This window comes from Python bivittatus, unplaced genomic scaffold (genome assembly GCF_059951505.1).
Source record: "Python bivittatus isolate LINGU-HERP-01145 unplaced genomic scaffold, Pbiv_v1 ctg000570_np1212, whole genome shotgun sequence".
Taxonomy (NCBI): domain Eukaryota; kingdom Metazoa; phylum Chordata; class Lepidosauria; order Squamata; family Pythonidae; genus Python; species Python bivittatus.
In genome coordinates this window covers 6,556,710-6,578,642 of record NW_028277097.1, presented here as the reverse complement: position 1 = coordinate 6,578,642, position 21,933 = coordinate 6,556,710, and the positions used below count along the sequence as shown (strand labels likewise).

The following is a 21,933-nucleotide window of genomic DNA, read 5'->3' as shown; positions in this document are numbered from 1 at the left end:
GATCAATCATTCCCTGCCCAAGAGAAGGGGGATTTAACTACTTAATGCAAGGGGGAAAAAACCCACACACCCCGAAGCAGCTTGATGCTTTGCAAACTGGCTCATTCCCTGCTGAAGAAAAGGAAGGCTAGTTCTCTTTAGCTTGCTTGAAAGAAAACAGTTCCAGACTATTTATTCCTAATTATCTCCACTCAGTTTCATCCTTGGTCACTTTACCTGGGGCTAATATATGAGCAGGAGGAGTTGCAAGGAAGGGGAGAGAGGGAATAGATTTGCATAGAGTCAAAACAGCCTGGATCAACCTCAGACACGTTTCATACTGGAATCTAGAGAACTAGAAGATGGGAATGGCTCTATGTAGTGAAATACGTGCCTTCGTATTCTGTTAACTCACCTACCTGAATGGTAATCTGGTGCTCGTATTTCACAGTTATCGCCATAGGTCCCAGCCTGGCACACACACAAGCATTCTGTTCCAGACAACACCGGCTTGCCGTTGTTGGGGCACGGAGCACACTGGCATGGGTCAAACTGTGCTGCGTACTCAGCCAGAGCTCTTCTGAGATTACTACGCTTAGTTGCTGCACAGGGAAAGTTCTTCACCAGCTCCAGAATGGAAGTCAGCTAATAAACAGAAGAGGTGGACATCAACAGAGCCATGAGTACTCCACTCTACCACAATTTACTCTGCAAGCCTCTGTTAACAGGCAAAGTCTGAACAAGAGGGTTTGTGGGAAGGGAAGGCACTCTTGCATGATGACATCATACTCCAATTCTGTGACTTATACTTGTGTCAGACATCATCATGCAAATACCTAAATGAGGCATTTGTGCAACGACATCATCACACACATGTCATTTTATCACCATTACCGTTTGTTGCAGATGTTGCTACTCTTCTTCCTTAACTTTATAAGAACTTAGCTCTAAAAACCAATAATGTTAAATTCCCTTTTCAGGATGCTGGTTTTTCTCACCCTCAATTTCTCAAGCTGATGCCCTCCAGATATTTTAGACTAGAACTCTATCCCCGATAGCAAGGCAAATAGTTATTGATAATAGGAGCTGTGGTCCAAAACTTCTGGAAAGCACCAGGTTGAAGAAGACTTCCCTATGGCCTTAACTGGCTGAATGTTTCATTCACCCAGCCAATGAATATTGCTTATAATATTGGTTGGGGAACCATAAAACAAAGCAAAACTTTATTTTCTATATGCTTTGTTACAAAACTCTGTTAGCAAACCTCAGAGATTCTTTCATCTTATTTCTGCATTTCTTCCCTTCCACTTTAATCAATCATACACAGTTGATGCTCTTTGCTTACTCTGGCTTCCCCATTCCAGCCATAAGAGATTGTTTTTGTTTTACTTCTTCTACATTTAATAACAAAATGAGTCTCAGAGGTCAATACTCTTTAGACCAGTGTTTCTCAACCTTGGCATCTTTAAGATTCCCCATGCTGGCTGGGGAATTCTAGGAGCTGAAGTCCACCCATCTTAAAGTTACCAAGGTTGAGAAACGCTGCCTTAGACTCTCAAGCTGCTTCTGGCCTGGGCCTTGAAACATAATCCATTTGATGATGAAGATAGGTGACTGGCCTTCCAACTGGCATGACCAAAGATTCTGCTGGCAGATGGAAGTAGCCACATTTGCCCTTGTCATGCCCCTGATACTTCCTTAATGCTTCCTGGTGCTGCTGTTGACTGCTGGGTGGAAATTCTGGGAGTTTTAGTCCAACACATCTGTAGGAAGTGTCAGGTGGCTGCCAGCTGCAGAAGCCACAAATCAGCTTTGCACTGTTTGGCCCTTGTGGAGGAAATAGGACTGCCAGTGTCCTCCTGAAAACAAGTCTGCCACTACTTGAAATTAAAGAAAAATTAGAGCTAAATGATTTGTTTCATCCACCAATTCCATTTTTATGAGGAAAAAAAATGCTCCCATGCTACAGATACTCAGAAATGCATAAGATGAAATGTTTGGCATAACCTCTAATGGTATTATGTTCAGCATGCACATAGATTACAGGATACATTACTTCCAAGCAAATATTACACTTACATTTATTGTAAGGCAATGTGGCTCTATTAGATATTCAAATTAAAAAAGGTTTGTCAGAAATAACTTCTTAGTTCAGTGTCTAATGCTAACATAATAGCACAATGCTCATTATGAGATCAGTCTGGAAGTTATATTTCCTATCAAGATATTTGCATGTCCAGCTTTCCTTTTCACTGAGATGATATGATATCACAAAAGTTGGTAACCTTTTCAGGTTCTGGGCATTCCCCACCTTACAATCACCTGCAATGTTGGCTGATTATTGAGATCAGGGTTGTCTTAATGTTTAAAACGTATTATTTGTATCTTTATTTAAATGGGGAATGAACTTTGATGGGGAGGAGGGCAATCAATGCCCTGGCTGCTGATCCATGGTGTATCAAGGGGAAAATGGCAACAAAGGTTGTAATGTAACACATCTCTTCCTGTTGTCCCTCCCCTGTGTTTCTCTTTGTTTCCCCAACAGCAACTGCATTCAGGAAGTTTTAATTCTATATATATTGATAGTGGGGAAGGCTGTCCTAGAAGTTTTAATGTCTCATTATTTCTGTATTGTGAAGCTTTATGGAAAATTAACGTCTGAAATTCCTTGTTCTCCTATTTCCTTTCCATCCATTCCCTCTTCTCTGTTATGTCTATTAGACAGCAGGCCTATGACAGGGAACTGCATTTTTTTTCCAAACTTTTTAAAGTAACTAGAAATCCGTAGTTATTTTCCTATGCTTTTTATCTTCAGAGGTAGAAGCCAACCACTATCACCCATGGTCTCAGAGGTGTCAGGGAACATGGGGAAAACTATAGCTGAATTTGCAGATTTTACAGAATTTGCAGAAATGCAGAAATGTGTAGGAGAAAAAATTGTGAGATCTCCAGAATAGCCCAATTAATGCTGAGCAAGCTCTTTGGCTGCTCTGGTAGGGTGGCGGGGGGGGGGCGAAGCTTGATGGGAAAATGCAATGGGAGATCCTGAATAGAAAACTCTACAAGGCAACATTTTATCGCAATCTGATCGGTAATGTCTAGTAGGACTTTGTATTCCTGATATACGCAGGCGGCTGGCCAATGTTTTTCATGTTGCCTACTTAGAAGATTCAAGGATTCTGTTCAGAAACAAATGGAAAAGCCACCCTGTCAGATGGCTTGGTTTCTCCTTTCCTACCTCAAAGTCAACCACAGCTGGATTGTCCTTCGTTGATTCCAGCCAATTGGTAAACACAGTGTGCTCAGGAAAGGCCCCTTTTCTCTCCCAGGCAAGAGCTGCGGCGTACTGAGATCTTCCGCCTTTGATGAAGGATATGGACTTTTCAGAGGACTGCAGAAATGAACCTGGGAGACAGATTTAACGCCTGTGACTGGGGCAACAACATGAGCAGGTAGGTTCATAGCATCCGTTGGAAGTCAAAACAGAAAATATTTTGTAGAAGACCCTCTTGGAAACCAGGAAGAATTAAAGTAAAACATCTTTGCCTATCAGTGACTTTTGCTACATTTGTTTGAGTGGATTTTTCCATTGGGGTTCCAGAAAAGGTGAGATTTATTATGCCATATCAAACTTCTTTAACAGTCATACAAACACTGTAGAACAGTGTTTCTCAACCTTGGCAACTTTAATATGTGTGGATTTCAACTCCCAGAATTCCCCAGCCAGCATGGTTGCTGGGGAATTCTGGGAGTTGAAGTCCACACATCTTAAAATTGCCAAGGTTAAGAAACACTGCTGTAAAACAACAGCTTTGGCTGCACTAAGAACTAATAATAAGGCTTGCTGCAAGACTGTATGTATTCAGCACCATCCTTTGCAGAGTTTAACAGGTGGCCCTTCCTTTCCTTTCCCTTCCCTTCCCTTTTCACAAGAAGTTTCTAGCCCTCAAGCAGTAAAAGTCATTTTGAAAGCATCTGGTAGAATTTCTGAAGGCAGAGACAGAGTATGAGTACTAGAAGCTGGGGGATGGATTTCTGTCTTTAGGAAATCTTCACCCATAGGCCTCCCATAGGAATTCACTGAAATTTACATAATGTTTTCAGATCTTTTTTGTTTTACATTACTTGCATTTTGGTTCTGAGCTTCCCCTGCTTGAGATCTCAGAAACAAACTGTATCTGAATATAGGCCAAAAAAGTCAAGATGTGCAATGCACATATAAAACAGGCAGATCTTTGATCCTGTCGTTGTGACCCCCAACAACTTTTGTTAACCATACCCTGCAGACACCCCTTCCAGCTATTTGCCCTTTTGAAAATATTCTGTGCATTACATGCAAAAGATGCATCTTCCTCATGATTATCTATAGATCCAACTGGTTTACAGCAAACAGCATTTGGACTAGTCTCTAGGGCAGATGTTTTTAAAGCACCACCCAGATAAACTCATAGACCTCTGTGCTCTATTTACATATATCTTCCCCTGAAGGGTGAAAGGAAATTGAAGGAGACACACAAGCGTTTGGGTAAATCCTAGTGGCATTGACATTCTTATAATTTGTCATTGGAAACTCTTGGACTGTGCAATGGTAGCACGGGACAGATTTTCCTTGATAGTCACCTTCATGATGAACAACCATTTTGTTGGTGGTGCATCTCGTTTCCACTTTCTTCTTTTTCCTAAAGAAGACACGCCTGGTTGTTTCTGTCCGGACGCACTCTTTTGATTCTTCCTGGGTTAAACCTGAAGAAATGAAAATTATTTCCTGAACACTTTAGCATTTACAAAATGAGTATTCATGCTTTTTTCCCCTCCTCTGAAACAAGAGTTTCACCTACATTGTACCCATTTTACAGATAAAGAAGAGAGACTGAGAAATAAAAATAGCCAATGAGTTTGTAAGAGGAAGAGTTGTAGATCCGAAAGACATATTCTCCTTAATTATACCTGTTCATGCAGACTTTTCTTTAAATTGAGGTTGCTTGGATATTATTGCTTTAGTTTTCCATTTCTTATATAAGTCTTTAACCTGTTCTATGCGACTTTTAATAGAATTATTATTTTGGGGTTTAATTAGTTGTTTGTAACTTGCTGCAAATGGTGTGTGTTTGTTCATTTTAATGAGTTTTATCCTCACCTGGGGTATATTTTTAATGATGAAAAAGTGGGATGTATCATTTTATTCTTAGTACATTAATAATCAGCTTCTTGTGCCATTTGCTGCTCATCTAGATGCAGTGATTATTTTAATATAGTTAAAGACAATAAAACAACCAAGAAATGCAAACATTTCTCTCGGTTTATTTCCACTCATCAGTTGGGTTTAGAACCCTTTTGCCCTCTAAGACAAGAGCATCCTTCTACCACAGTAGGATCACTCTGTAAGGCAGCCATGTAAATCTGCCTTTCCAAATGGTTTTTTTCACTGGGAAAGCTTCCAGCAACACAGATTGTATCATTTTACATTCCTTCCTTTGCACTTTCCATTTTTCTGAGTCTCCCATACTCCCCAGTTGATTTTTCAGACTTTGGTGGAAATGTCCCCTTGGTTCCGTTCTCTTTTATCATCTCACTAAAAAGACTCATGGAAAGAAAAAGATGAATTACAATGCTTGCCCATGGAGATGGTGGGGCACATTTTCCCTTCCCAATATAGTTATTGGCGGAGTAATGGGCCCATCTTCCTTTGCTAAGGACCATATACCTGAATTTCTCAGCTCTTCAGCGCTGTACTGATAGAGGAGGTCATATGTGCCTCCCAGTGACCCAGATGCGTAGTAATGTGTCCCAAAGTCATCAAATATCTGGCTGTAGAGGGGATAGTTGTACTCCAGGGGCAAGCTGTTAAGCGCCTGTAAGAACACCCCAGACAGCTGCAAGTCTGACTCCTTCATTGTGAAATTTGAGACCGCAATTACCTTATGGATCCTAATAAAGTTGGAGTTCTAAAAAATGAAGAAGAGAAAATGTGGATATGACTCCAGTTGCTACTAAAATATTGTTTCCTAGTACTATGATATGCAGTGACTGGTAATCATCATGGTTAAATCTAACCAAAATTAGAATCTGTCTTACCACCTTTTAAAGCCAACAAAACAAATAGCCCAACTCGCATCTTAAAAATGAGTTTGTTAATGAGAAACTTTAAGTCAGAGATTGGTATCTAGGTAGCATGCGGTCCTGGATCCATTTCTGTGGCTCCTAGACACACACACACACTGTGTCTGTGCTGCTAAATTTCACGAGTAAAATTAGGATTTGGGGGAATACAATATTTTTCTTTTCTTTGACAAGTTAAGTCCTAAAACAGATACATCAAGCCTCAGGATGGCATCATGGGCCTGTTTTAAGTAGTTCCTTGAAACTCCCCTGAAAGCAGAAACAGGTATGAACATTTTAGCTGTGCCTCCACCTGTGACGTTACCACCATACCACTTGAAGCCCTTCAGTACCAAACAAAATAAATAAATAAAATGCCATTCCAGACTAGAGAAAAATGACCTGCCCCCTTAAAATCTCTGTTTCCTTTAATGGTAGATGATAATATTTTTGGCCCCAAAGTTTTAAATAATATTTGTAAATGCACATTCAGTCACCTATATAACTTATTTAGGTTTTTATTATTAACACTTATTCAATTTGTATTTCTTGGCTGCACCTGGATGAAATATGGGGTGTTGTCGTTGTTAAGAAAAAGTATATCTCTGCAGTAATAAAAGCAGTTCTTAAAACTAAAGCCGTACTAAAAAAAATCATGCTTGTATTTACCTCCCTTGGAAAAAAGAATGCAGACTTTTTATTGAACAAATACCATTAAGCATATTTTTTAAAAAAACAAACATTCTGTAAAGTAATTATACATATGCATTTAACTACCGAGGATTCATTTTGCATTTGCACATACCCAAATAATAAAGCAAAAGTAGAAATGTTGCACCATGCCGAGAGCTCTGATTAATAGCCTTTGTTAGAAGGAAGGTGAAAGTTATAACACAAGAATTCCAGCAAGTATTTTACTTTCAGATGAGACACCTGTATATAGGCATTTAAGGCAGCAAAACCCTTGTTTGTTTTGTCCAACTCTATCTATGCAGGGGGTTGGATTGCTCTCTCTTGTATCTATCTGTTTACTAATCTGGTAACTCTATTCTTTCTATTAATGTGAGAAGTCACTCTAAGACCCAGCTTCTACTGGATGTAATTGGAAGTGGTATGTTTTTCTGATTAGCTGGCTAATAAATCATCAGCTTTTACAGGTCTGTAGCAGTTATCCATTTCTGTAATAAAAGAGATGAATAAAGTTATCCTAACCTATGAGCTCTTTCAGACACTCAGAATCTCAGTCTCTCTGTTCTTCTGAATTCATTTATTCAAGACTGATTCAGGCACTTTTGATTATTTCCACATCTGTCTGGTCATCAAGATGCCATGAGTCCTGCTGGTGTATATGTTTGCCAGTGTACAGAGCTCACAGTGAATGATCAAGCAATCAGTGCTCAATAGTTGAGCACTGAAAACTGTCAGCCAATCACTGCTAGTGTAATGATATGTGGGAATGACCTTGGGAGACAGGTGGAAGGTCTGCAGACTAGACAACAGTCAGATAAGAGGCAGCTGAGCCCACAGAAGGAATGGGGGCATGGCAACATCTCAGAAGGGACCCTTCTTAGTTTCTTGGACTATTAAGGTGGGGGGGGGGGAGAGATGTACTTTCAGACTTGCAAGATTCTGTTAATGTAATCTTACAATAAAGTTAGAACTAGTATTTCTGGGTGTGCTTCTTGCAAGGCTGACAGCTAGCTTGTAATGCCAATGCCTCAGCCTGCCTTTTAGGTCCACATCTAAACATGTCTTCCCACTCTACTCCAAAATGAATCATGATAGATCATGATCACTTTCTGTAAAGCTCCTAATGCTGGCGTGCTAGCAGTTCTGCATTAGGTTTCCTTTAGCTAATCATCCTGCTACAGTGAGAATGGAGGAGCTGGAAGTGAGGTAAACCAAAAACCCCTTTCAATGAAAGCAAAGACCACATCTTGAAGCAGAAGAGAGCAACGCATTGCCATTTCTAAAGCAGCATTTACTGCCTTGAAATGGCATTCTTCCTTCCATAGATACAACCTATTGAAATAGTTCATAACTCCAAATACCAGGTGAGGTCTCTAACCCTAGGATGGACCTGCAATGGAGGATTTTAGGCTGGACTTGCAGAATGTGCCTATAGTAATATGCAGAGGAGGTCAGGGGAAAAGTGGGTGTGGTCCAACAGCAAATAGGCACACCCAGACTAAAAACCACAATTTTCTTTCCATCCAACCTTTTCCACTTTTTAAAATTTTCAAACTGTTGAGTTTAATTTTAATTCACATGCCAGAAGTGGGCAGCAAATAAGGAAGGGCCTGAGACACAAAGAACTTTGGGGATAATGCTTCCCCATCTGCTGGTTATGCTCCCATGTTTTAACTGGAGAAGCTGGAAGTTTAATCACAAACTACCTTGCTTTGCAAAGGCACTACCCCTGACTTGCAGTTCTTCCTGGATAATTTTTTCTTACTGAACTTTTCCAGTGAATGCATGGGGCAGTCACTCCTAGCCAGAGATCTACCTATTGACATCCTGAACACAGGACAGTGGTGTTTTCAGAAAGTATGCATTTTCGAATTTTATGACTGCGGTATTTTTCCACTGAAATGTATGTACTGTAACATGATCAGTCTCTACTGTGTATTGGTAATCATTAAACAAAAGGAGATCAATCTTATTTGCCTATAATTCCAAAGATTTCACTGTATTTGAAAAGCCAAATGTCGCCAACCTGAAAACAGAAATGTTTCTCATTTTGAAACATTTTAATTTCATTTTTAAAACAGAAATGAATAACCCATATAGGAAAAATAATGGCTTTTTTCTCCCACCTCGCTAAGCGAGCTGAACAGCCTCCTTTTGCAGTTTAAAACAATTGGCATTGACATTTCAGGCACATAATAACACTTGCCCCTCGCACACAGTGCAGAAGGCAATTCTGCACAGGAATGTTTTTCTATGTAGGCTGGCTAATAAACAACTGGCTTTCCTGGATCTCTCACTTATCAGTTTCTGTAGATGGAGCCTGAAAGCCAGAATGAAAACAGAAATACCTTTTTATATGATGCTTGGATCGCTTCCTTGAAGGAGGAAGAAGATGTCACCTGCACATTTGTCTTCTTGGAGAACAGGAGTGGGATCCCAGAACGCCCTTTGCCAGAGCTAAAGGAAGAGCTCTCACTAGAAGAACTGGTTTCAAGGGGGGTTAAGTCACTGTAAAAGTCCGAACCCACCTCATCCTCTTTATTCACTACCTATGGAGAGATATAATTACAGAAACTTGGTTTTACAAAGGATAGGACATTGCAGGGCGATGGCAGGAGCTGATACTAGTCCCCACAGCGGGTATCTAATTCCCACAACTGGATTTTTTTAAAAAAAATTAGGGGAATTTAGAAAAAAAATTCTAATTGTTTTTTAGATTTTAAAAAACAATCCTCTGTGAAGGAATTTGGTTTTAGTCTTGAGAAAGAGGTGGGTGACATGGAATGGCTGCTCAGCCCTGGGGAGGAAGGAAGTGTGAGGAGACTCAGGAACAGACCCATCTTGACCTTGTTGTCCTTGAAAAAGGCAGTGACAGTTTTGGACAGACTTGTATGATTCTGTTAGGATACTCTACAACAATAAATTAGCATTCCTGGAATCCCCGCAGTGTCCATTTCTTGACCTGGCCTACCTCAACATCTTGAAGCTCAGATTTCCAAAGGAATTACCAGCTTGTCTGCACACTACTCGAGGTGAGGCTGAGCCTGGTGTGATTGTAACCTGCCCCTCTCTCATTCCGTCTTCTCTCCCTCCTTCTGGACAACCCATTCCCTTTTTTCCATTCTGTTTCCTGCAGGCTGCCACAGAAAAGGCAGATCTCTCTTGCTGAACATCCCTCACCAAGAACTTTTGAAAATAGGCCGATGCACATAAAATAAGATGGAGAGCCAGGGCTATAGCAAGTTACCCGTAGCTGTTTTGATGCACAAAGGCACATACACAGAACAACAAGAGTGACAACACGGAGAAATCAAAGACTTGGAATTAGAAAATCTTGGGCAAGAATGTGCTGTTCTTAATTTAGCAGAAGATAAAAGATATCTGAAAGTGCCCTTTGAGTTTGCTAAGTGTATGTGCTCGATGTGCATAAAAAAAAAACCACAGCTCCTATTGCACCATCATGGACACTACCTTGACTGTTTTGATCATACCCTACAGCAGTGTTTCTCAACCTTGGCCAATTGGGAGTTGAAGTCCACACATCTTCAAATGGCCAAGGCTGAGAAACACTGCCCCATAGACACTTCTAGAACTTTTTGTAAAGCATCTGTACTCATGAATGATGATAGATAGATAGATCTAAATAGATAGATAGATAGATAGATAGATAGATAGATAGATAGATAGATAGATAGATAGATAGATAGATAGATAGATTTTGGTGAATAAAGCTCATGCTTACAGTGACCACAGCCAACACACTTAATATTTTTTGACAGTTACCTGAAAGGAAACAGACTGTACGTTTGCAGGAACACGATATGTGTTCCTCATGTCGTTGCTCTTGACAAGTATGCACTTGCCTCCATTGAAAGAATTACGGAGGATTTCACCTCGATTCTTTCCTGCCAGAATATGATATCTAAGGGAAAACAATAGGAATTTTGCATCTGGTCACAGAAAGCACCATGGATCAGTTTCTTAGTTATTCATAGTAGGAGGGAGGGAGGGAGGGGTTCTGCTTAAAGTGGTGTTTTGCTAAAGAATAAATAAAGCCACATGCTTATGGGACAATAGAGCAAACAGACTGAAAGTTTATTCCTTAAAACCATGAATACTTTTAATGTTTCCTGGTGACCTCCAGATATTTGGATTACAAATCCATGATACCTAGCCATACCTGCCCTATTGTCCAGGGCTGATGGGAATTGTAGTCCAAAATATTGGGAGGGCATCAAGTTGGATAAAGCTAGACTAGATCCTCTTCCCCCCCCCCCCCTGTTCTCATCTGTCCAAGTTCTTTTCTAAATGTCTTCTTGCAATCTCTCTTTCTCTCTTCTTCCCTTCTCAGATAATTGGCTCTAAATGAAATTGAGCATCTTAATGTATAGCTAAAGAATAAATGGCAATGTTTGGAGCAGTGTATAGATATGGTGGAAGCCAAGATAGTTTGTAAGGTCAGAAAAGCATGGAGCAGAATAATGAATGGTCTTTATATAAACTAGTTTCCTTTTCTTTTTCTTAACTTATCCCTTAATTCCTTTGAATTACTGTTTCTTACTTCTCTTTGCCCTCTGCAGAATTCAGCTTCCCCTGAGCAGCTTAAGCATGGCTTACCCATGGCCCATTAAGTGCACGCCAGGGATGCTGTCATGTCTTCTAGCACACACGGGCCGCACACGCGGACAGTTCCTTTCGTCTGAATTGTCCTCACAATCATTTTCTCCGTTGCATTTCAGGTTCTGGCTAATGCAATGACCTGGTGCCAACAGAAAAAACAGGAGTCAGAAGTCATATTTTTTAAAGAAAAGCAGACAAGCAAACTCCATAAGGAATGTATGCTTTCATGAAAGCTTACATTATTATGCAAGAAAGAAATATTCTGAATATGTAGCCTTATTTATTTATTTATTTATTTATATTTCAAATTTAGATACCGCCCATCTCACAAAAAGTGACTTTTGTTATTATCGTTCAGAGCCTGGGAGCCAGTAATAGTGGGTTGACTCTTCAACTGTCACTGAAAATAGACAGGATATAATTTCCCTACTCCCCTTGCGGGTGGAGGGAACCATAGAAACCTATGATTTTACATCATACTTCAAGGGAGGAGGCCAAGAACTTGAAAGGAGTGCCAAAGAATGGGAGAATTGCTCTCAGCCATGGCCATCACACATCCCTTCTCTGTTGAAAACTTCTCCACATCTGGAGGGGTTCCTGCCACTCCCAAACCCCAGCCTGAGGTAGTTGGGCTCTGTGCCCAGGGACTCTGGGAGAATTTGCCAGTTTCGCTTTCACATCATCAGCTGCTCATTTTTATGTACATCAGTGTTGTCCAAACTTGCTATGCCATGCTGTCTGGGGAATTCTGGGAGTTGAAGTCCACTCATCTTAAAGTGGCCAAGTTTGGACAACACTGATGTACATCCTTGATTTCATAGCTTTTCAATACACCTTCGTCTATTAGGTCTTTTAATCTGTCTTCTTAGCATATTCAGACACAGCCCCTTTTCATCTTCAGCATTCCACATCCACCTTCACTACAGGACAAACACAGCCTATCAATGTCACTAAGTGGGGCCAGTGCACAGCTGATGGTCCTAATTTTCTGAGTCTTTCAATCTAGTGCTTCTAGCTCAGCTTGTATTAGTTTATAATTCCTGCAAAATTATAAAGAAGTAGAATAGTCCAGATATGGATGGCCTTGCTGGAAGGAATGATCATTTCATCTGGACAGCTTTAGGGACAACCGATCCAGACAGAGCTGAAACCCTGGATCAGTATAGCGGCAGGACAGGGCAACCTTACTGGCATGACAGCCCAAGGAATTATGTCCAAGGAAGTGAGGGGAGGAAGGGTTACTTTCTCCACTAGCTGATGTTTGTGATCAATATACCACATGACAAAAGCCAGGCCCAACCCTCCGCAAGGGTTTATTTCAAGACCAGCAGTCCTGAAGATCAGCAGGCATTGTCCGCACTCTTATTACTGGGAACAGCTTCTTCTACAGTAAGAAACTAATACAGTAAGAAAAGAGAAAAGAGAAAAAAGCCAACACCTGTTGCATAATTTATCATATTTTGCTTTCTTCTTTCAATTGCTGGAAATTGCCGTATATTTTTGAGTGGTATGTTTAGTGGTCAAGGGCAGTAGAGAATAAAATAATGATACAGTGATGGATAGGGCCAATATTTCCAGGATTTGGGAGGATAAGAGGTGCTTCTTTAGATTATTAAATCCATTCTATCGTTTACTCACTTTTTTTGTTTTGCTTATTACCAAACTTCTATAATTTAGAGTCGCTGGGATTTGGGTGGCATATAAATTGAATAAATTATTAAATTATTATTATTATCTAATTTCCCCTAATCTACAGCCCAATTTCAATGGAATTTTTTTATAGGATAGTGCGGATTGCAAAGGGGATTTGAAAGTCACCTACACTGCTCCTAAAAGGAATTGGGGAGCTGTTGCAACAATTAGGCAGCAAAACGAATTTCCTTTGAATATTCTCATTCCTCCATGAATCACTAGCCTGAGTAGGTTCTAAGAGCAGTGTCTTTTTGAGCCACAGCTATGAAACATAAGAAGTGAAAATCAACTTGCAGATCATGCAAATATGAAAGAATTCCATATCCCTTCTCTTGTTCTTTTCAACCTGGAAGATTTTGTTGAGCATTTTTTTTAAAAGATTCAATTATTTGTATTTACAGTGCATCAAAATCATGAAAGAAAAAGGAAGACACTTTCAATAGTTACCATTTTCACAATGGAATTTGTTGCCACAGTTTATTTCCTCCATGTTGCAACGTTTTGTGGGAAAGCACGGACGTGACTCCACCAAAGGTTCATCGCACGGTTGTCCTTTAAACTGAGCTACTTGGTTAATGGATCTGGTATGAAACTGAAAAACAGAAGGATGTCCATTCAAGGGCAAAAAGTGGGGAGAGAGGGTTTTAGCCAGGTACTTTTAAAGAAGAGAATGAAGCAGTTGGCAGCACCTAACCCACCTTGGCTGATCTCAAAAAAAAAAAAAAAATTAACAGGATCGGACTTGATTAGTACTTGGATAAGAGGTCATGAGGGCTGTGGTCCCCGACTTTCACCTGGTCAAGGAGCTTATAGTCATGAACTGCTCTAACACCCCACTTCTGTCCTGGGGACAAAAAAGGTTGGTACAGATGATGGAGATTTGAAAAGCTGAATAAACCCTTTTTTCCCATTTTCATCCAAAGATTCCTCTGAGATGGCTATCTCTCAAACAGACGTTGGGCACTGCCTATTTGAGAGATAGCCATCCAAAAGAATATTTGCCTCTTTGTCCGCAAACACATCTGCAAAATCTGAGTATTTCACTGGACAGGTAGGTCAGTTGCTGTGCGGGATTGGGTCATGGGGGCAATCAGTGTTGTTGACATTCTGGGGATGAGAATAAAATGGCTCCTTGTGCCCAGCCCACATCTGGATTATGTAACTGCAGCCACTCGATTCTTAAGGTACTTGCAAGGAAGCACAACACTAGTCCTTTTTGCGGCATCTGTCCATCTATTGCAGTGTTTCTCAACCTTGGCAACTTTAAGACATGTGGACTTCAACTTCGAGAATTCCCCAGCCTCAAGTCTTAAAGTTGCCAAGGTTGAGAAACACTGATCTATTGGATCTACCACTGTTGGCTTTGGAGTGTCTGGGTGGTTAAACTTAACTTTTGTACTGTGGTCTCTTCTATGAAATTAGCAGTTGCTCCCAAGGGTACTTTGTTACTTGAATCTAAATAAAGAGTAACAGGAACAACATCTATCTGAGCTGTCCTTAATTGCTTGAGGGGCCCCCTTCAGAGCTCTTGGGAGCTCTTGGGAGATGGACCTAAAAAATTTCCTGACACTGTGGCCTTGAAATGAGTTGGGCACTTGCTTGCCAAGTGGCCTGTAGATCCAAAGAATACAGAATACTTTACTTTAATGACCAAGTATAAAATATATACAAGGAATTTGTCTTTGGTGATGAACAGCAAAAGCAACAGAGCGTTTGGATAGCAGCAAAAAAAGGAATGATAGTAAACAGTAACACTACACAGTAAAATAACTTTTCCAAAGGGAGAAGCCACTGTCCAGCACATATTGTATCATGTAGTGTTTAACAGAGCAATGGCACAAGGGAAAAAACTGTTCCAGTATCTAGATGTTTTAACATATGGTGCTCTGTAGCGCTGTCCTAAAGGAAGAAGTTGAAACAGTTTATAACCAGGATGGGAAGAGTCTGCAGATATCCTCTCTGCCCTCCTTTTGACCCTCACAGTTCTTCTATAGAAGGCAGGTGGGTTGCAATTATCCTTTCTGCAGACTTAACTATCCGTTGGAGTCTGAGTCTGTCCTGTTTGGTTGCAGAATCAAACCAGACAGTTATAGAGGAACAGATAACAGACTCAATGGTCCCCCTGTAAAACTGTACCAAGAGCTCCTGGGATAATTTAAACTTCCTAAGTTGATGCAGGAAGAACATCCTTTGTTGTGCCTTTTTAATGATGGCTGTAATGTTAAGCATCCATTTCAGGTCTTGGGAAAGTATAGAACCCAGGAACTTGAAGGACTCTACCACTGATACTGGGCTGTCAAGTATGGTAAGGGGAGGGGTATTAGAAGGATTCTTCCTAAAATCCACAATCATCTCCACGGTTTTAAGTGTATTCAGTTCCAAGTTATTATAACCACACCACAAGACCAGTTGTTGAACCTCCCATCTATATGCTGACTCATCTCCATTTCGAATCCTTTTTTGTCTCAAGATGGCGCCACGAATGGCAGCCTCGGTGAAACGTTCCTTGGTGGGTTTGGTGTTTTTCTTTGTATTCTGCAGTTCATTGCAGATTACATATTCTAGGAATGAACTTTTAAATATTAGACAGTTTTCTGCTTATACAATTCCTCCTGTTTTTCGTGGCTGTGGGAGTGCTATTGTGGACTTTCTGACCTTGGGGGCAGCGGCTTCCCTTGGCTTCGGCAGTGGTTTCGTTGGCAGCAGTTTGGGAGCTCAGTGAAAACATATGAGATACCGATGAAGGGTAAAGCGAGCTGGAATCTTGATAAGACTTAGAAAGCAACAAACTAGAACTCCTTTTCCCTCAATATATTTAACAAATATACATTCACTAGTCAACAAAATGGACGAACTATTCATTTTAACTCAGAATAACTCTGACTTCTCAAATGCTGCAGCCCTTTGTTTCACTGAAATGTGGCTTAATCACTTACTGGAAGATAGACCCTTACAACTTTCAGGCTTTTATCTCTATAGGGGAGATCTAGTTACAGAGTCATCGGGCAAACAAAGGGGAGGTGGAAACTGCTTCTATGTCAATAGAAGGTGCAGGATTTCATAGCTGAGTCAGAGGCATGAATTTTAGCTGTGCAGGATATGCCTATAAGCCTAAGAGCTCCAGAGTAAAAGCATAAACCTAACTCCCTTCTTTTCTGTTTCTCTTCTGTTGACAGAGATCTTCTGACTGCTCCAATTTGCATGGCTTCTCCATCACTGGATTCCAAGGAAGCTATCAGGAGGGGACCATGGGAGAAGAGAGGCTGCAAAACCTCTTCCCTTTGCATTTCTCCCCAACCTCAACTCTTACAGTCAGCCATCTATTATTATGTAATGTTGGAACAGCTCTTCCAAATTTTCTGGGACACTCGTCTCACCAGTTCATCTCTCAGTTCAGCAGCAAGTCCTTTAAATCAGTCAGAGCCAGATTGTTCCATCCCAGATCTCTGGAAAATTATTTAAAATCTGATGCATATGCCCACACTTTACACTGACCTTGTCTCAGTTGGTAAAGTTCATGGCTGGTGGTTAGGTGCCTCATGGAATGATCAAAGGAACTTCTAAATCTTTGCATAAAGTTTTGATAATTGTCCAGCATGAGGTCATTGCTGTAAATGGTAAGTATTGTCCATTTCAGTTCCCCTTCTGTCAGCAAATTCAGCATGTAAGTCACTTTGATATGATCTGTGGGAAACTCTGTTGTTCAACCTGCCATAAACAGTTCACACTGAGTTATAAAGATCAGGAATTGGTCTTGGTCTTGATTTCCAGAGGAAGAAATGGTGGACTGAAGACGGCTCCATGACCTTGACTGTGGCATGACCTTGACTCCAAGCCAATGACTGCGGTAAAGAACAAAGAGCCAGTGAGTAGACCGGCTCTTTGGAACCTCTCTGGACAAGGAAAGGACAGGAGATCATCTACATGCACTCATGCAGTTGATCCTCATGAGACCACAAGACAGTGGTCCCCAGGAGACTTTCAGCACTGGAAGACAATGGGAATAACTATCTCACTTGCAACCATGGTTGGTGCCTTTTAAAGGACACTAAGTTTGCAAACTTCCATTTCTAATCACATTTGGAAATTGCTTGTTAACCACTTTTAAGCTATTAGACATATTCTGATTGAGAAGTATGAAAATGCCAGGTGAATTTGCCTTCAATCCTTAATGAAAGAAAATTTTAATCATAAGTTTAATTTTTTTTTAAAAATTGAAATAGCAAAAAGCTAAATAAGACTTTGATCTTAGAAAGTGATAAAAAGATTAAGGGTCCAGATAAATTTGGAATAAGATTTGGGAATTAATTATAAAGAATCCTTCCCATGGGAAATAGATTTGTTTGGACTTTTGCAAAACAAAATAAAGATGGGCAATTTTAAAAATTGGACACTAGAAGTAAGTAAAGATTTTAATTAAAGAAGAAAAATATACAAGCCTGATTAACACCTAATTAACTGGGACTTATAAAATAACACAAAACATTTTAACATTGAAAATACTGAAGGACACTTTTGAAAAATGGAATCAGAAGTTAGTATCAACAATGTCAAAAGCGATGTTTGCTTCTATGGATAGACTGTGTCCAAAAGATGTTATAGAAGAAATGACAGATGAGGAACAAGTTTTATTTGAGAAGACAGAGAAGGCATCGAAAGTGGATCTACAAATGACAGGCTACAAGAATGAAATGGAAAAGGATGTTTCACTGGACATACAAAAGAAACTGGTTGTTGTTTTAAAAATCAAAAGGGAAATACAAATAATAAACCAAGACAGTGACCTGGATAATTTTTTATACTGGATTTACAAAAGAGGCTTGTTAAAGCTTTGAAGAATCTTGTGAGAAGTGACAAAGAAGAAATGAAAAGAAATCAAACCCTATGACATTATTTGAATTGACTAAAGATTAAGACTGTTAGAAGTAAAAGGAAGGGATATACAGTTGTTTTATTTGATCAAGATTAAAATTTTAAAAAAATTATTTCTGGTAACCCTTAATGGACTATCAGTTGACACTAGGACTGAAAAGATGATGTTTTATGGATTTGTCTATAGATAAGAGATGGGATATGGGATGAAGAGATCATTGGTTGTAAATTAAGAGGGGGTGAAGAATTACAAAAATTGTTTATTCTTGTGATGAAAGCTGGAAATCATGTCTTTATATATTTCTTTTCTCTTTCTTTACTATATTCTTACTTTTCTTTCCTTTTCTTTTTCTACAGTTTTTTCTTCTCCTTTGCACCATTCACTCTTTCTTTCTATTCTTTCTTTCTTTTAGTTTGTATAATTGTACAATTATTATTGTAATTAAAATCCTTAATAGAGAGACAGAGAGAAAGAGAAAGGGGGGGGGGGTGAGGAAGGAATTGGTCTCGGTCTCCTCCAAACTTCTCTGATAAACTCCCATGAGAACGCAGAAATACCCTCTGTGTGCAGGCTGCTGTGCTGCCGCTGGCTGAAGTAAATTCTGTCCCAACTGTTGTGTTAGTTGCATCGTGGCATTCGGCAAGTTAGTTACTTGTAAAGTTGGTGGTGATGTTGCAATAATGCTATAGCAAAGTGCTCAGCAGACAGTGCTGAGTCCTGAAGATTGGAGGCCATCTCTATTAAAAGCAAGCCCTTCAGCGTCTCTTGAACGAGAGCATGAGACTTGCAAGATTGATGTCAGCCCCACTAGATAGACCAGACCAGGAAATCAACTCTGCAGAAAGGCTAAAACTACTTTTATTGAGGTTGGATATAGTAACAGAATCTTACAAGACTGTAACCTCCTCCTCTTCCTCCTCCTCCTCCTCCTCCTCCTCCTCCTCCTCCTCCTCCTCCTCCTCCTCCTCCTCCTCCTCCTTATACTCCAGTGAATTAGGGAGGCATCTGCTGGAGCTTCTTCCAAATGTTATCTGGCTGTTCGGGACTTAAAATATGTGTTAGCCTCTTTTCCCAAAGCAATGGTTCCTGCATATCTCATTCAAGATCAATTTCCTTACTCTCTACATCTACCTATATACTTCCCAATTTACATTTTTACTTACTTGTTTTTTAACACATGGATCACATTCTGACCAGGGACCAAAGTCTCCAAGCCGGCAGTTGATTGGGCATTTCTGCTGGTTACAGGGTCTGGATTCCTGCGTAGTGCAAAGTTGTGCACAGAAGTTTTTTTGGTAATACTCATCCATCCTGATTTGCCTAGAATTCCAAAAAGCATTATTGTGACCAGGAGGATCTGCTAAGCCAAGGAAAATAAGTTTCATGGAATCTATTTGCTGAAAAGGACAAAGCATTTCTGCAGTTTAGGATGCAGTTAGATGGTCCAGAACATCAAGGCACTGGAAGACATTCGATCTTGAGTATCCCAAAATGGGACTGGGATTCTGGAAATCCCTGCCACCCATAAAGGAGAGTGGCTTCATATATGGGCCTGGCATGAGAATGGACTGAAACAAATGGGAGTTTTCCATGCTGTGCAGAGGCTGATGAGACAAGGGGCTAGAGAACAATAAGCAGATTAACTTTATGTGGAAATACCTGTAACAGAGCTTGTACAGCTTTTTTTTTTAGAACAATGAAAACTAGTGATTAAGAAAGGGTGTTTTGAAAAAGTTGTGGAACAGGGTTGTTTAGCTTAGCACCCCTCCATTAATGGCACAGTCTTTCAAATCCTTGTGAGGCAGAGAACCAACTGGATTAGAAAGGAAAAAAAAGGTCGATATAAGCAGTCCTTGTTTAATTACCACTCGTTCAGTGACCATTCAGAGCAACGCTCTGGAGATAAGCGGAAAAAGCTGGCGCATCCCTAAACATTCCAGAAGATAGTAGAGACTTGTGCCTGGGAACTACTGGTCAGTCTGAAAAGATTTCTGTAAACAGGTGCTGGCAAATAAACCTTGCTGATTGAACCTGCATGGTCTCCAGGAGTTCTTTGGGCTAGGCCTGACAAGCAGTGCTGAATGAGTGATACTTACGACCGGTCCTTGAAGTTCTGGCCATCCCAGCACCCTGTTATCATGTGATCTTGATCTGGGCACTTGGCAACTGGCTCACACTTACCATGGTTGCAGTGTCCTGTGGTCACGTGATCGCCATTTGCGACCTTTCCTGCCAGCTTCCCACAAGCAAAGTCAATGGGGAAGCTGGCAGGACAGGTTGCAAGTTGCTTCAGTAAGTCACTCACACCCTCCTCGCCCAGCAGCAGGCACCCCTGGCCTCGCAGTTGAAAAACACTGAAAACAACACTGAAAAGCATCAGTTGAAAACACTGATCTAGAACAATGAACATTGGCAAATGAGCTATTGGTTGCTCTGCCCGCCATCTTTGAAAGATTTTTTTTTCTTTCCACCTTGTCATTTTTATTGTCAAAAATGTGGACGCATTCACAAGTGTCCGCAAGAGATGCTACTTTTGTCAAAACGGCAAAGGTGGTGTTACTCTGTCATACTGCAAGCTTTGCCCCTGCAATGTCACGACACATGTGCCGAAGCATTGAACCTTGCCGCGCAATGGGGCAAACTGCTCTTATCATTCTGCCCTTTGCCATTGTCAGCTCCTGAGGATGCTGTTGGAAGCCTTCTTCTTGAACCTTTTGTCAGAAACTCAGATACCTCCTAAATACAGGTAGTCTTCACTTAACAACTGCCCTGTTTAGCAACCATTCAAAGTTACAAAGGTGTTGAAAAAGTAATTTTACAACCGGTCCTCGCACATACAGCCATCACAGTGTCCCACAGTCATATGATTACCATTTATGCGTTTTACAGTTGGCTTCCCACAAGCAGATGCCATGGAGAAGCTGGCAGAAAAATCACAAGTCACAGTCACGTGATGTCTCACTTAATGACCATGTCACTTAGCCATGGAGTTGCCAGTCCCAATTGTGGTCATTAAGTGAGGACTCTCTGTACAACTTTCATGCAGGAATTATTGTATCATAAGATTAAACAGTGGCCATTGCATAAGAGCGTTATGTCAGTCTTAAATAATACAGCCTTCCCCATCCTGGTACCCTTTGGATGCATTGCATTACAACATCCATCATTACCAACTGAGGCAACAGTAGCTTTAATCCAACTTTTGAAGGCATTCAAGTTGGGGAAATGTCAGAGGCCTTTGATAGCCTTTTAAGGCGATTGAATGATAAAAATGTATCAGTTCTGAGATCACCATGGCATTCCCCACTTACCTATGCCTATTTTGAGTTCCATAATTGCAGGTCCTTGAACAGCCAGACCAGGGAGTCCATGGATAATGGTCGCAGTAGCACCCCTCGCTATTTTCAATTACAGCATGCAGCAAAATGAGGAATAGCCAATTATATGTTTTGTCCATGACTGCCAGCCAGAAGCAGTCAAAGTCAACGAAGCCTACAGTGCAGACAAGCAAAATGCAGTTAGAACAGCTTGATATCTGTCTTAATGCTATGGCAGCTGAAGAACTGGTGTGCTGCATCACGCATTGCAAGGAGCAATCTAAAGCTGGGTCCAGCTGTGATAACTGTTGAATGAAACCATAGTAGGACTGCTGACTCATTGAGCACAACCACCAGGAAAAGTCAGAGGTTCTCCAAAGGTAAAAGTACATTAAAATGTGTTTGCTTGCTCGCTTGTTTGTTTATCATATTTGTACGGCCCCACAAGAAAGTGACTCTGGGTGGTTCACGCAGTCAATTAAAAAGAAAACTAATAAATGCATATAAAACAGGTCATTAAAACTATGAAAAGCTATGAAAAGTACACGGAACATAAGAGGATAAGCCATCCCAAAATGTAATTGCTGTTGTTTTTGTTATACCTTAGCAGCAAAGGAGTTATCCAAGCACTCTAATTTCTGAAAAGGAACAATCAGAGGGGGA

At 40.5% G+C, this 21,933-nt stretch overlaps 1 protein-coding gene across 3 annotated transcripts in view; it reads right to left on the bottom strand.

Annotated features, from left to right (window-relative positions):
- The window catches only part of C6 (complement C6), a 45,396-nt gene that overhangs the window by 18,588 nt on the left and 4,875 nt on the right, over positions 1-21,933 (bottom strand). For all 3 annotated transcript variants that reach the window (XM_025174731.2, XM_007440732.3, XM_025174732.2), the window contains 10 exons: positions 21,265-21,445; positions 19,117-19,273; positions 13,528-13,672; positions 11,386-11,527; positions 10,552-10,690; positions 9,117-9,317; positions 5,684-5,924; positions 4,600-4,722; positions 3,218-3,384; positions 399-624 (listed from right to left, as the gene is read on the bottom strand). In XM_025174731.2, the coding sequence (XP_025030499.1) occupies positions 399-624; positions 3,218-3,384; positions 4,600-4,722; positions 5,684-5,924; positions 9,117-9,317; positions 10,552-10,690; positions 11,386-11,527; positions 13,528-13,672; positions 19,117-19,273; positions 21,265-21,410 (1,687 nt within the window). In that variant the 5' untranslated portion in view covers positions 21,411-21,445. The remainder of the gene's footprint in view (positions 1-398; positions 625-3,217; positions 3,385-4,599; positions 4,723-5,683; positions 5,925-9,116; positions 9,318-10,551; positions 10,691-11,385; positions 11,528-13,527; positions 13,673-19,116; positions 19,274-21,264; positions 21,446-21,933) is intronic.